The following is a 13,830-nucleotide window of genomic DNA, read 5'->3' as shown; positions in this document are numbered from 1 at the left end:
GCCTCCTGCAAACTGACATCAGGTACCCGTCCTGGTGACTTTTCTTTCCCAGGGAAAAGGGCTGATACTTTTGTTCTACTTTCTGGCACAGATAGATCCCACTTGGGGTTGATGATTCCATAGCAGCTCACCCCTGGGCCTTTGGGAGCAAGGCTTTGCTCTCCTGCCTGTCCCTGTGCTTGAGGTTCTTATTGGTCTTTCAGCCATAACTGCTAGTGGGATCAGACGTTTCTCAGGGGTTAGAGTTAGGGTTATGCCTGGTGTTATGGTTTTGAATGCCCCAAAGCCCAGAGCTCCAGGCACACTGCAGCTGCAAAGGCATCCCAAGGGGGGCATAAAACTGCCACAACACGGTTTTCCATCCACAGACAGAGATCCCATTTATGTTCCTGTACCTTCACCAGGGAGATCGGGTTGCACAGGAGCTGTCAAGTACAGCGATCCATCCCAAAGTGGTTAAAACTTCCTTCTTTCCCAAGAAGTTGTTTTACGTTTTCTCCATGCAGGAGCTGTGCTGGGGGGTATATATCCCTGGTTCAACTCCAGGTTCCCCCTCTTCTCCTCTACTTTCCACCTGCATTTTGCCCAAAATTTGCCACAGGAAAAGCCCATGGAGAACTCTGTGCTTGTGCTGTGCGCTCAGTATTGGTTCCGGAGGCCATGAGTGTTGGGGAAGTGCAGGCATTGTTCTTTGTCTGAGCAGCCACTCACTATCTGTCTGAGCTTTGCCTGTCCTTAATTTTCTGTAGACACCAGATCTACCAGAAATTCTCACTTTTAGTATCATTTACCACATTTAACTCCATGTACAGTTTTTGGTAGGTATGTTAAAGTCCACAAGGGGGTGTCAAAAGAAAGAAATCCAACCTCTGGAAAGCAAAAGATTTTTCTTTACTAAGTAATGTTTTTAAATGTCCCTGGTGCAGGACTTGTGCTAGGGGGTATAGCTCAGTGGTAGAGCATTTGACTGCAGATCAAGAGGTCCCTGGTTCAACTCCAGGTGCCCCCTTCTTTTCCTCCTCTTTCCACCTTCCTTTTGCCCAAATCTTTCACAGAAAACACGTGGAGAGCTCTGGGGGGATCTGTGAGCTGGCTCTGTGCACTCAGTGTTGGTTCTGAGCTGCAGAATGCAATCCCTGGGTGCTGGGGAAGTGCAGGGCTCGTGCTGTGTGTGAGAACCACTCCCTGTCTGTGTGAGCTGTTCTGTGTTTTAAATTCACTGCAAGCACCAGATCGACCAGAATTTCTCCTTTTTACCATCGTTTATCACCATTTTACCATGCACAGCCTTTGACAAGAACATTAAAGTGCAAAGGGGTATGTAGAGGATTCCCAGACAAAAGCTTTTTCTTTCCCAAGAAACATTTTTAAATGCCCCTGGCACAGGTGCTGGTATGGGGGTATAGCTCAGTGGTAGAGCATTTGACTGCAGATCAAGAGGTCCCTGGTTCAACTCCAGGTGCCCCCTCCTTTTTTTCCCTCTTTCCACCTTCCTTTTGCCTAAAATTGGCCACAGGAAGAATCCATGGAGAGCTCAGAGCTTGTGGGGTATTGTTTCTGAGCTGCAGCATCCAAGGAACAGAGGGTCTGCTGGAAAAGTTTTGGGGTTGTGCTCTTCTCTGTGCTTAATTCTCTGTAATCACCACCAGAATTTGTTTATAATTGTATTTATTAAGTTATTGGATTTATTTTATTTCTTAATTATTGATTTTATTTCTTAAATGGTAGGAAAAATGTAATTTTTATCATCATTTACCATGTTTAACTCACTGTAGCTTTACCAGCTTACTCTCTGGAGCTGTCAAGAGAAGAAATCCAACCCCTGGAAAGCAAAAGTTTTTTCTATCCCTAGAAATATTTTTCTGAAATATGTTCTGACACAGGAACTGTGTTAGGGGGTATAGCTCAGTGGCAGAGCATTTGACTGCAGATCAAGAGGTCCCTGGTTCAACTCCAGGTGCCCCCTCCTTTCTCTTTTTGCTGCTTTTCCCTGGGGATTTTGTGGGGTTTGGTCACCGGACTGGCAGCTCAGCTTCTTCTCCTGCTCATTCCTTTCCCAGCTGCAGACAGAGATGGAAGCCAGGGGGAAAAAATGTCAGGGAGGTTCAGAGCACTCAGGGGACAGACTGAGACTGGGAAGGTATCGGAATAAACCACTCAAGACTCCATTTTCTTCACGGTGGAAAAAACCCATTCTTTATTCACATAACTTATTTTTATACATTTTGTACTATTTTATACATTTAATAAAATTTTTGTACCATTTTACAGCCCTCGTGTGTGAGTCCAATTGGTCAGCAACTTTCTTGCCAATTATTGGTTAGCAACAAATTGTTAATTCTGTATTGATGGGTGACTCAAACTCTCTGTGTGTACATGCAGGAAAAGTTGTTTATGAGAGACAATTTTCATTTTTCTAATGGTGTAAAAATAGTTTCTACAGGTGTAAGTTGTTTTTTCACCCAGGAACAGGTTGTTATAGTAACGAACTGCTCACATGAGGATTGCTTTCACGTGAGAACCTGCAAGGTGTTAGCTTCCCTCAGGAGAAACCACAGAACGACAGAGCAGGCCTGATTTTATGAGGCCTTTTTCTTATGATTTTTCCACTTATAATTTCCCATTTTTTTCTCATAATTTTTCCCAGGAAGCAAAGGGAAGGAGCTGGGGAGCAACTGGGCCAAGGCCCTGTGTGGGAGTGCAGTGGCTCTGTGGCTGCTGCCCCACAGATTGAAGCCAAATCCACAGGAACAGAAAACTCGGGGATTTTAGAAAAAACATCCTTGAAATGTTTTATTTTGCTGAAATGAGACCAGGGGGTATAGCTCAGTGGTAGAGCATTTGACTGCAGATCAAGAGGTCCCTGGTTCAACTCCAGGTGCCCCCTCTTTTCACTTTTTTTTCTCTTTTCCTTTTGCCCAAATTTTTCAGGGGAAGCTTGGGAAGGTCCCGGTGGATGTGGGAGGTTGTGCTGGGCAGGGAATGTGGGGTGGGAGCAGCAAGGGCCTGGAAAAGTGCAGGGTAGGAACCACTCACTGGCTGCAGACCTTTCTCAATTTTTAATTTTCTGGAGCAATCATTTACCAGAATTTCTCATAATTCCCATCACTTCCCATAATTCCCATCACATCATTTCTCATAATTTATCACATTTAACTCCCTGCACAGCCTTGGGCAGGCACAGGGAAGGGATCCAACCCACAGAGAGAAAAACCTCATTTTCTAAAAATTATGTGCCTGGGGGAGAGCATTTGAGTGCAGATCAAAAAGTGTCTGGTTTAGCTCCAGGTGCTCTCTTTCTCCCTTTTTTTCCACGGAAAAAATGAGGAAGATTCCTCCTTTTTTATACCCCCGGTGTCTGTGCCTGCACTCACACAAATCACAAAAAATACTTGAATGGATTTGTTTACTTGTTTAGATACTGATATCTCTCTGGCAAAAACAGGGAATTATGTCTTATGTTTAAAGCTTTTGTGTGGTGTTCGTTTTCCTTATTGTGTATCAATGAAGGGCTGACAAGTCCAGGATTAAAACTGAGCATTCCACTAGGAAAAAAATCCTGCAGGAATCCAACTTCTGGGGCAGTGACACAGTCCAGACACATTTGTTTCTGTGCAGATTTGGTTGGGATATTTTCTCACAGTGAGAACAAAACCTGAGCTGAGTTTAAGGGATTACTCCTTTTTTCCCTGTGAGGTAGGACAGGGGGTATAGCTCAGTGGTAGAGCATTTGACTGCAGATCAAGAGGTCCCTGGTTCAACTCCAGGTGCCCCCTTCTTTTCCTCCTCTTTCCACCTTCCTTTTGCCCAAATCTTTCACAGAAAACACGTGGAGAGCTCTGGGGGGATCTGTGAGCTGGCTCTGTGCACTCAGTGTTGGTTCTGAGCTGCAGAATGCAATCCCTGGGTGCTGGGGAAGTGCAGGGCTCGTGCTGTGTGTGAGAACCACTCCCTGTCTGTGTGAGCTGTTCTGTGTTTTAAATTCACTGCAAGCACCAGATCGACCAGAATTTCTCCTTTTTACCATCGTTTATCACATTTAACTCCCTGTAGCTTTACCAGGCACTCCCTGGGCTACACAGGGAGCTGTCAAGGAAAGAAATCCAATTCCTGGAACACAAAAGTTTTTTCCTTCCCAAGCAAGGTTTTTAAATGTCCCGGGCACAGGTGCTGGTGTGGGGGTATAGCTCAGTGGTAGAGCATTTGACTGCAGATCAAGAGGTCCCTGGTTCAACTCCAGGTGCCCCCTCTTTTGCTGCTCTTTCACCTTTTTCCTCCACAAATTCCTCATACACAGACCACAGCAAGCCTTTCTTACCCCTCTGAGGTCTTGAAAGTCACTTGGTGATGTTTTGCCAAGCCAGAAGTCCCACTTTGCCACTCTGCTCTCCCGAGTTCTGGAGGAAACACACAAACTCAACAGCTACAGCTCGAGTTTTTCCTGTTGGAGTAATTGCCCTGTATTTACACAGTGCATTATGTGTACAACACATTTCTAGAAGTCACTTTGGAGTAATTACCCTTAATTTACACAGTGAATGACTGTAAGTAACGCGCTCCTAGCAATCACAGCCCTGCTGAGCTGCTTCCTCCAGGCTCTGAATCCAGTCCGGTTGGGTGGCTGCAATGCCACAGCTCACCGTCTGGGCGGCCCCAGGGCTCGAACCCGCGGCCCTCGGCCCCGCAGGTGGCGGCGCTGCCCCTGAGCCACGCCCCGGCCGCGGGGACTGGGGGGGCGCGGGGGGCGCGGCGGGAGGGTGGGGCAGGGGCAGCGCGCCGGGCTGGGAACCGTGAGTACACGGGTTCGAACCCGGCCTGGCTCCACAGGCGAGACGCCGCTCCTATCTATCCCGGGAGATCACAAGCTCCAAACTGTGAGATCGCGGCTGTTATCCCGGGAAATCAGTACTTTTATCCCCGGAGATCACGGCTCTTATCCCGGGGGATCACTGGCTCTAACCCGCGAGGTTCGCCAACACTGTCCCGGGAAATCGCCAGCTCTGATCCGCCCGGGCACAGGCAATCCTTCCTTCCTCCCCACCACAGTCTGGGAGGTCCCAGGCTCTGACCCAGCCCGGGCACCGGCCGGGCTCTGCCCCGGGGCAGGCTGTGCGTCACTGGACTAGGGGCCGGAGCGCTCCGGCACTCAGGGTCCGAGGCAGAGGCGCTGCCCGCCCCCTCCGCGCGTCGTTGTGACGGGCACAGCCGGACAGACTCGTCCCGTGGCTTTGGGTGCTTTTGGAATTACTCACTTCATCATTTCCAGGCGTTTCTTTGGCACTGCTGCAAACAGCCTCATTTGAAACAGGCTCAGATCTTGTCTGAATTCCCTGGCTGGGCCCAAGGCCGGGCTGGGCGGGGCTTGGAGCAACCCGGGATAGCAGAAGGTGTCCCTAACCATGGCACAGGTGGGAATGAAGAGCTTTGGGGTCGCTTCCCACGCAAACCATTCTGGATTCCATGAACGGAATGAAAACATCCCCCAGGCCCGGTACCGAGGGGCCTCCCCCCCTGGTTCTTTCTTTTCCTCCTCGTCCCGAGCCGCCACCTTCCCCACCGCCTCAGCGGCGCGTCGGAAGTGACGCACTAAGGAGGAAGACGCGCGGAACCCCGAGCCGTGGCGCGCGGTGGTGACGTATTTCCTGTCCCGGTAGCAGCGGGGGACGCGCTCACCCGGCGGCCGCGATGGGGGGGGGAGACCTGGTGAGGGGAACCGGGGGGGCTGAGGGGGCGCAGAGGAGCTGAGGGGGGTGGTGACGTATTTCCTGTCCCGGTAGCAGCGGGGGACGCGCTCACCCGGCGGCCGCGATGGGGGGGGGAGACCTGGTGAGGGGAACCGGGAGGGCTGAGGGGAGCGTGGGGGGTCTGAGGGGGGACTAAGAGGGGTCAGTGGGTGCTGAAGGGACTGGGGCTGTGGGAGGGGTCTGCGTGGGGGGTGCGGAGGGGTCCTGGGGGGCTGAGGAGGGGCTGAGAGGCTGCAGGACCAGGATGTGCGGCTGCCCCGGCCCTGAGGCTGCTCCCGAGGCCAGCGGGAGCCGTGGGTCCGTTCTCCCGGTGCCAGCCCCGGTGCCAATGCCCTCTCTCCGCAGAACCTGAAGAAGAGCTGGCACCCGCAGACGCTGCGCAATGTGGAGAAGGTGTGGAAGGCGGAGCAGAAGCACGAGGCCGAGAGGAGGAAGATCGAGGAGCTGCAGCGGGAGCTGCAGGAGGAGCGGGCGCGGGAGGAGATGCAGCGCTACGCCGAGGACATGGGCACCGTGCGGTGAGGGGACACGGACAGGGACATGGGGACAGGGGCACCGTGTGTGACAGCACAGGGACACGGGCACCATGCGGTGAGCCAGCGGACAGCATGGGGACTGCACAGGGGACAGTACAGGGACAGCATGGGGAGAGCACGAGGACAGCACAGAGGTTGGGGTGGAAGGGACAGCAAAGCCCACCCAGTGCCACCCCTGCCACGGCAGGGACACCTCCCACTGTCCCAGTGCTCCAAGCCCCAGTGTCCAGCCTGGCCTTGGGCACTGCCAGGGATCCAGGCACAACTACAGCTGCTCTGGGCTTTCTGTTCCATCCCCTCCTCTCCTTGCCAGGGAGGAATTCCTTCCCAAAATCCCAAGCCTGCCCTCTCTCAATTCAAACCCATTCCCTGTGTCCTGTCCCTCCATCCCTTGTCCCAAATCCCTGTCCAGCTCTCCTGGAGCCCCAGTCAGGCACTGAACGACCCCTAGGAGGTCACCCCAAAGCTTTTCCAGGCTGAACAATCCCATCCCTCTGATCCCATCCTTGGGGCCGTGTCCCACAGCTGCAACCCCAAACCACCTTCCAACAAAGCGCTGGAGGAAGTGGGATGAATAAAGGGGGAATAAATAAATACATTATATTAAATGTATTAAATAAATATATTGCTATACTCTGTTTTTGGCATAGGAAGCGTGAGGAGAAGCTGGAGTGGATGTACCAGGGCCCTGGGGGGATGGTGAACAGGGACGAGTACCTGCTGGGGCGCCCCGTGGACAAGTTCATCCTGGACAAGGTTGGGGACAGGGACGGCACTGGGGACACAGGGCTGCTGCCCGGCTCCATCTTCGCCAGGGCCGGGGCCAGCTCCGTGCTGGACATGGCCACCAAGATCCGCGAGGACCCGCTCTTCATCATCAGGTGTGCAGGGACAGGGGGCCAGAAGGTGCAAACCAGCCTGGAGCAAAAACAGCTCAACTGATTACAAACCAAGCTGGAGCAAAAGCACTTCAGTTGATTAGAAATATGTATATATTAAAGGATATATACAGGATTATATTAGGATATATTACAGGATAATGTAATATGTCCTACAAATGTACTAATATATATATCCGATACATATATTTATTATCCTGTATCAAAAGCAGATAAATTGATTAGAAATATTATATTATCCTGTAAATATATATCCTTTAGTATATATATATATGTATCCTATAAATATCCTAAGAGATATCTATATATCCTATAAATATATATATTATGCTGTATCAAAAGCAAATAAATTGTTTATAAATATTATGTTATCCGGTAAATATATATCCTTTAATATATTTATGTGTCCTATAGATGTCCTAATATATATATATCCTATAAATATATATACTATCCTGTATCAAAAACAGAATCGATTCAATTGATTATAAGTATTATATTATCCTATAAATATATATCTATAATCCTTATATATATTAGGATATATATCTATCTTAATACATATCCTATAAATACATATATTATCCTATATCAAAAGCAGTTCAATTGATAATAAATGATCCTGTATCAAAAGCAGTTCAATTGATTATAAATATTATCCTACAAATATAAATTTATTAGAAATATTATATTACCCTATATATATATATCCTGTAATATATATATAGCATATAAATAACCTAATATATATATATCTTATATATCCTATAAATATATGTTTTATCCTATATCAATAACAGTTGAATTTATTAGAAATGATCCTATATCAAAATCAGTTCAATTGCTTATAGGAAGAGGGGGAACTCCTCCTCAGTTTTGCTAAATACACAACATTTCTCTTTTTTCCTGCTTTCTTTGTTTTTAGAGCTTGCACTTGCTGAATCTTCTCTGTGCAAATGTGATTAAAAAACCTGATTTTTTTTCCCCCTGCTTCAGGAAGAGGGAGGAGGAAAAGAAAAGAGAAGTTTTGAACAATCCAGTGAAGATGAAGAAAATCAAAGCCTTGGTAGGTGTGAGGCAAGGTAGGGGAGGAGCAAAAATCAGAATTTTTTATTGTCCAGGACAAGGAGCTGAGCTCTGTTTGTTCCTTAAATTCCTCAATTTTGAGAGAAAATCTCATTAAACAAGATTTATATGCCTATAAATTTAAATTTTTATATCTATACATTTAAATTTATATATCTATACATTGCAATTTATAAATGGCTATAAATAAAGAGGAGTTTTCCCTTTTCTTATAATCAAAAATTCCCATTTATAAATTGCTATAAATTTATAAATCTTGTTAAATGAGATTTTCTGCCTTGAAATTTATAAATGGCTGTACATTTTTATAAGTATCTCCACATTTTTATAAAGGTACATCTCTTGTAAACACTGCAAACACATTTTTTACACCTTTAAATAGAAAAATCCCGCAAATGTCTGTAAATTAAAAGATAATTTTTAGAGATTTGTTTGGCTTCAGTTTTTGTGCTTTTCTACATGGAATTCTGGTATTTTCCCTGTGGTCCTGAGGGAATTTTTGGCTTTGCAGCTGCAGAACAGTTTGGATAAAAAGGAGAAAAAGAGAAAGAAGGAGAAGAAGAAGAAGCACAAGAAGCACCGACGGCGCAGCTCCAGCAGCTCCAGCTCCAGCTCTGAGGAGGAGAGGCCCAGAAATAAGTGAGTTTTGCTTTTTTTTTTTCCCCGAAAAAAGTGAGTTTTTTTTTTTTTTTTTTTTTTTGCCAAAACCACCTTCATTCCTGCTTGTTTTTCATCTGCTCTCTCTCAGCTTTTTCTTTTTAATTAATGCTTTTAATTAAGTGTGTCATTAAATTGTTGTTTCATTGGTTTTACATCTTTAATGTGTGGTAAAAATGGATTTATTCTTGCAATTTGCTTACTTCAAAAGGACTTTCTTTTTTTTTCTAGGTCTCAGAAGAGGGTGGATAATTCCTCCTGGAAGGCTGCTCCTTCCAAAATCGCAGGATATGGCTTACAGGTACACCCTGGGAGGGGGAAAACCAGGAGTTTTGGAATTGCTGCAGCAGCTGGAACAGGAATGAATACATTTTAGATTCAATTTGGAGCCATCTAAGCCTTGAAATTCAAATCAGTCCATATTTTTGCTTGGAATTTGGGATAAGGTTGTTCAGATGCTCCTCATTATCCATGGAGTGGGTGGGAAGGGACATCAAAGCCCATCCTGTCCCATGGGGCTCCATCCTCTCCTGGGACACTTCCAGGCATCCAGGACAGCCACAGCTCCTCGAGGAATCCCACCCCAGAGAGGAATTGCCTCCCCCAGCTGTGCCAGCCCCAAACCTCACCCCTCTGCCCTGTGTGGGGCTGCTCCCCACGTGTTCCCTCTGAATTCCAGGTGAGGGACCCCGAGGCGGGGCCGCATTCCCGGGGTTCCCCGGGCCAGGACAGAGCCCCCCGGGAGCGCTCCCGGAGCCCGTCCCGCTCTCCCCAGAGGCATTCCAGCAGGAGGAACCCCCAGAGGAGCTCAGCATCTCCCTCCAAGCACAGCAAACAGTGAGTGGCAGAAAGCAGGGGAATTCCCTGCAGTCCTGTGGGGGCTCTGCTTCCTTCTTCCTGTCTCTGTTGGGGTCGGGATTGAAGGCACTCAACAGGATAGCTGTGTTCAGACTCAGGGCTGTGTTGTTTCTTACCAGTGTTGCAGTCTCACAGCAGTGAGTTCTGCAGTCTCTCATTAGCGAGGCACAAAAAGGTGAACTGTCTCTTGTTACAAGATCTTTTATATCCAATTAAGAAATGTCACCTGAATTATTTTCCCTTTTAACCCAATAACTGATCACTCATAGCCCACAGTGTGAGCTTTTCTGCCCAGTTACAAAATACCAGCCAAAGCCATGAAGAAAGAAGAAGGTGAAGAACAACCTGTGTCTGCCCTAAAACCTCCATCTTGCTTCATATTTATTACTATATTCTAAAACCCCAGACTCTTAAGTTTTCCACCCTGTGATATTACACACTTCTAATCAATCCACACCCATAATGCCAGTGCTGTCAATCAATTTTGGAAGCCTGTTCCACGGCCTCAGGACAATGCAGTGTTCTCCTGGGAGTCAGAGTCTGTCAGCACAGAAAGTCTAAAATTCTCAGCATCCAGGGTTCCAGCACAATCCCAACCCTGCTATCCTGTTTCTGCCCTGGAGCTGTCTGGGTGCTCCCAGGAGGGGACAATCCCACTTTGTGTTGGGGACATCCTCTTCAGTCACACCCTTGATGTGTTGCTGTGAATGGGGTTTGCTTGGGCTCCCAGTTCCCTTCAAACTGATCATTCAGAGTTGTTAAATTACTTAATACAGATAAAATTATAAAAACAGATATTGATTTTTGATAGCATCCTAGTTCTCTTCAAACTAATCTTTCAGAGCTGTTAAATTGCCTTTATTTAATACAGGTATTTTTTACATATATTTTTACAGATATTTATTGCCTTTATTTAATACAATTGCCTTAATTTAATTGCCTTAATTTAATAAAATTATAAAAACAGTTCTTTGTCAATTGTTGATAGAACCCCAGTTCTCTTCAAATGGATCACTGAGCTGTTAAATTCTATTTATTTAATACAAATAAAATTATAAAAGGCAGTTTGTTGTTGGCGGATGAAATAATTAAAAAGTAAATAATTAAGAAGTTTATTCAGATGAGGATTGTTCCTAGAGAGGCCAGGTGACAGCGCTGCAGCTGCGGGAGCCACCCCAGCCTCAGCATGTATTAAAACACCCAGGAATGTTTATAAATGTTTATAAGTGTGATCAAGATGAAATCAAATGTGGATTTTGGTGCTAATGAGGGCGATTTTGGAGTTGCAGGCACAGCAGCCGGGAGGAGAAGGGCAGAGCCAGGAGCCCTTCCCCCAAAAAGAGCTTCAGGCGCCAGCACCCCCCGGGCTACACCAGGTCAGTGCCAGCCTGTCCTGTCCTGTCCCTGTGCTGGGGACAAACCCCTGGGGCTGACCTCTCTTGTACCCTCAATTACTCTTTTATTTTGATATTGGCATCAAAATAAATCCTGTTCTCATTAGGATATTAAAGGCTGGTGGAAATTCTCTGTGTGATGGTTCTGTTCTCTCTCAGAACCTAACTAAGCAATCACTGATTTTGCTTTTTTCATTAATCTCACTCCTGCAGGTGCCTTACTTCAATTTGTAGCTTGGCAGATTTTTGTCTCTGCCAAACTCTGCTGGTTGTGAGAATGGTTTTATGGATGTGTGTCTCTCTTTTATGGAATGTGTCTCTCTGTCCAAACAGGAAGATCTCTCCTGAGGAGCTGGAGCGAAAACGTCAGGAAATGATGGAAAATGCCAAGTGGAGGGAAGAGGAGAGAGCCAACAACCTCAGGAAGCACCGCAAGGAGGAGGAGCTGGAGAAGGAGCTGGAGAAACTCGACTCCAGGGATGGGAAATTCTTCCAGTGAGTCTTTTACCCCCTCCTCATCCAAGGGGAATTCAGCTTCTTGAGGGATGGCCATGGTGTCTGGGGTGGTTCAGATCATGGGGTTGCACATCTCCCCTGTGCCTGACAGAGCTGCTGCTCCCAAATCTTCCCCTCAACCCAAAAAATGGTTCTTGCTGATTGGGAGTCAGACCCAAGCTGGGCATTGCTGATGTTTTGCCACTCTGGGAGTGTTTTATATACAGATAACAGTTTAGAAATAATTTTTTTAATTATATATTATATATTATATTTATTTTAATTTATTTATTTTGTTATATTTATTCTTTTTATATATTTATGCTTGTATTTATGAATTATTAAGAATAATTTAGAAATTCTCTGGTTTGGGGAGCTTGGGAGTTTGAGGCCTGCAAGTCCCTGTGAATTTGGGACTTATTGTCAATCTGGGTTTGACAATAAAACCTCTGAGCATAGGTGGGAATTTAATCCCTTGTGCTCATGGCAGCAAAGCCCTGAAGCTGCCCAGAGCTGGGATCACAAAATCACACAATCCTGGAATGGTTTGGGTGGGAGTGACTTGAAATCCCATCCAGTGCCACCCCTGCCGTGGCAGGGCCACCTCCCCTGTCCCACACTTCTCCTGGCACACTGCCAGGGACCCAGGGGCAGCCAAGCTTCTCTGGGAATTCCATCCAGCCCCTCTCCACCCTCCCAGCGAGGAATTCCATGCCAATATCCAGTCTCTAGTGGAAAGCTGCTCTCCTTCAGTCAGGGTTGTGATTTCTGTCTCTGCTCCCATTCCCTGCAGCCGTTTGAAGCTGGAGAGTGCCTCCACCTCCAGCCTGGAGGATCGGGTCAAGCGCAACATCCACTCCCTGCAGAGGACTCCTGCTGCCCTGGAAAAGAACTTTATGCAGAGGTGAAGCCTGTCCTGCCCTGGGCAGGAGCTCGGTGGATGTTTGTTCCCAGAGGTGAGAGCTCTTCAGGAACAATTCCAGCTCCCAGAGAGGATTCCGGAGCTGAGCCCTCAGAGCCCTCTGCGTTTGGGGCCTTTGTGTTCCATTTCTGACCTGCTGCCAGAGCTTCTCCTCCTCTCCCCACCCTGACTGGTGTCACTTTTGTACATTATTACCAGACTCTGCTTCCTCCTGTGCCAGAGCTGAAGATCTATTTTTGTTAATCCTTAAAATCCAGAGCAGAACCGATCCACACGTGAGGTAATCCCATGGAATTTGACAGGACTATATGAACTCTGTTCCACACTGTCACCCTTTGCACCCATGCCCCACAGTGGGGTGTCTGCTGGCATTTGGTGGCTCACAGATTTATTTCATTGATCTCTGACCCAAAAGAAGCAGCTTCTGAGGGGGGGGTGGAAAAAGGGAATGAGCCAGAGCGTGGCTGACACAGCAAACATTTCTCTGGGATTTTGTAATGTAAGTAATGTGCATATGTACAGCAGTGTAGATTTATTTTACCTTTTTAATTAAGAAACTTGACTGTCATTTGTTAAATGTCCTTTGTGGCTCTGGGGGGGGTGGGAGGGCTGCATTTGCTGTGGGCGGGAAGGGTCAGTGAGGGTTCGGGAGGCCGCAGCAGCCCCTTCCCGGCTGTGTCCAGCCCGCAGGCCGCGCCCCGGGGCCGGGGGTCCCCGTTGTCCCCCCGAGAGTCCCGCCGGGGTCCCCAAGCAGCCGCGGGCCCTTTAAGCGGCGGCGCGTGACGTGTGTAACAGCCCATTCATAATTCCAGCCGACTCGCTGCTGATTGGTCCTTTCCCAGCAGGGCGTGGCCCTGGCGGGCGCGTCACACCGACTAGGCGAGACCATCTCGGGGAAGAGGAGGAGGGAAGGGGGCTTTTTTTCTCTCTGTCTCTTTCTCCGTCCGTTATCCCTCTCCGTTGTTCCCCCTCACAGCCCGATGCGTCCCGCGGCTCTCCCCGCTCCTGCCGCAGCCCGAGCCGCGGCTCTCCCGCCGCCAGCGCCCGCCGCTTCCCCCGCCCGGGCGGGACATGGCACCTCCCGCTCCCCACCCCCTCAGCCCGCCGCCATCTTGGCGCCTCCTCGGCGCGGAGCCGCAGCGGGCTCGGCCGGCCGCGGCGGAGCGAACCACCGCGGGGGCGGGCGGGGGGGGGGGCAGGGACCGAACCACCGCGGCAGCGGCGGGGGGGGGGGGGGCG

General features: G+C 48.3%; 1 protein-coding gene and 6 non-coding genes across 11 annotated transcripts; all 7 read left to right on the top strand.

Moving 5' to 3' along the window:
• The first annotated feature begins 937 nt into the window (after positions 1 to 937).
• TRNAC-GCA lies at positions 938 to 1,009 on the top strand. Its single transcript has one exon. It is a non-coding gene; the product is annotated as a tRNA-Cys (tRNA).
• A 387-nt stretch (positions 1,010 to 1,396) lies between these two features.
• TRNAC-GCA lies at positions 1,397 to 1,468 on the top strand. The gene has a single exon. It is a non-coding gene; the product is annotated as a tRNA-Cys (tRNA).
• A 426-nt stretch (positions 1,469 to 1,894) lies between these two features.
• Positions 1,895 to 1,966, top strand: TRNAC-GCA. The gene has a single exon. It is a non-coding gene; the product is annotated as a tRNA-Cys (tRNA).
• Positions 1,967 to 2,815: 849 nt separating this feature from the next.
• TRNAC-GCA lies at positions 2,816 to 2,887 on the top strand. Its single transcript has one exon. It is a non-coding gene; the product is annotated as a tRNA-Cys (tRNA).
• Positions 2,888 to 3,704: 817 nt separating this feature from the next.
• TRNAC-GCA lies at positions 3,705 to 3,776 on the top strand. Its single transcript has one exon. It is a non-coding gene; the product is annotated as a tRNA-Cys (tRNA).
• A 401-nt stretch (positions 3,777 to 4,177) lies between these two features.
• TRNAC-GCA lies at positions 4,178 to 4,249 on the top strand. Its single transcript has one exon. It is a non-coding gene; the product is annotated as a tRNA-Cys (tRNA).
• Positions 4,250 to 5,591: 1,342 nt separating this feature from the next.
• CWC25 (CWC25 spliceosome associated protein homolog) lies at positions 5,592 to 13,159 on the top strand. Of its 5 annotated transcripts, XM_039704636.1 has the most exons (11): positions 5,758 to 5,826; positions 6,090 to 6,262; positions 6,931 to 7,161; positions 8,176 to 8,245; positions 8,777 to 8,904; positions 9,154 to 9,223; positions 9,602 to 9,759; positions 11,061 to 11,156; positions 11,508 to 11,669; positions 12,463 to 12,625; positions 12,790 to 13,159. In XM_039704636.1, exons 1-10 carry the CDS (start codon positions 5,809 to 5,811, stop codon positions 12,575 to 12,577), a joined length of 1,221 nt encoding a protein of 406 aa, XP_039560570.1. In that variant the 5' UTR covers positions 5,758 to 5,808; the 3' UTR covers positions 12,578 to 12,625; positions 12,790 to 13,159. The 5 variants fall into 5 exon arrangements, with proteins under 5 accessions (XP_039560569.1, XP_039560570.1, XP_039560572.1 ...); XM_039704635.1 differs by lacking the exon at positions 5,758 to 5,826 and adding an exon at positions 5,592 to 5,703 and having other exon boundaries at positions 12,463 to 13,159; XM_039704638.1 differs by having other exon boundaries at positions 11,070 to 11,156; positions 12,463 to 13,159.
• Positions 13,160 to 13,830: the final 671 nt, after the last annotated feature.

Source organism: Passer montanus, unplaced genomic scaffold (assembly GCF_014805655.1).
Source record: "Passer montanus isolate IOZ18808 unplaced genomic scaffold, ASM1480565v1 scaffold179, whole genome shotgun sequence".
Classification (NCBI taxonomy): Eukaryota; Metazoa; Chordata; class Aves; order Passeriformes; family Passeridae; genus Passer; species Passer montanus.
This window is presented reverse-complemented; position numbering and strand designations above follow the sequence as displayed.

Excerpts from the sequence above, each read along its gene's own strand:
- CWC25 (XM_039704635.1), top strand. Across the intron at positions 6,263-6,930 it reads GAGGACATGGGCACCGTGCG|GAAGCGTGAGGAGAAGCTGG; the intron begins GTGAGGGGACAC and ends TTTTTGGCATAG. Across the intron at positions 8,246-8,776 it reads TGAAGAAAATCAAAGCCTTG|CTGCAGAACAGTTTGGATAA; the intron begins GTAGGTGTGAGG and ends TTGGCTTTGCAG.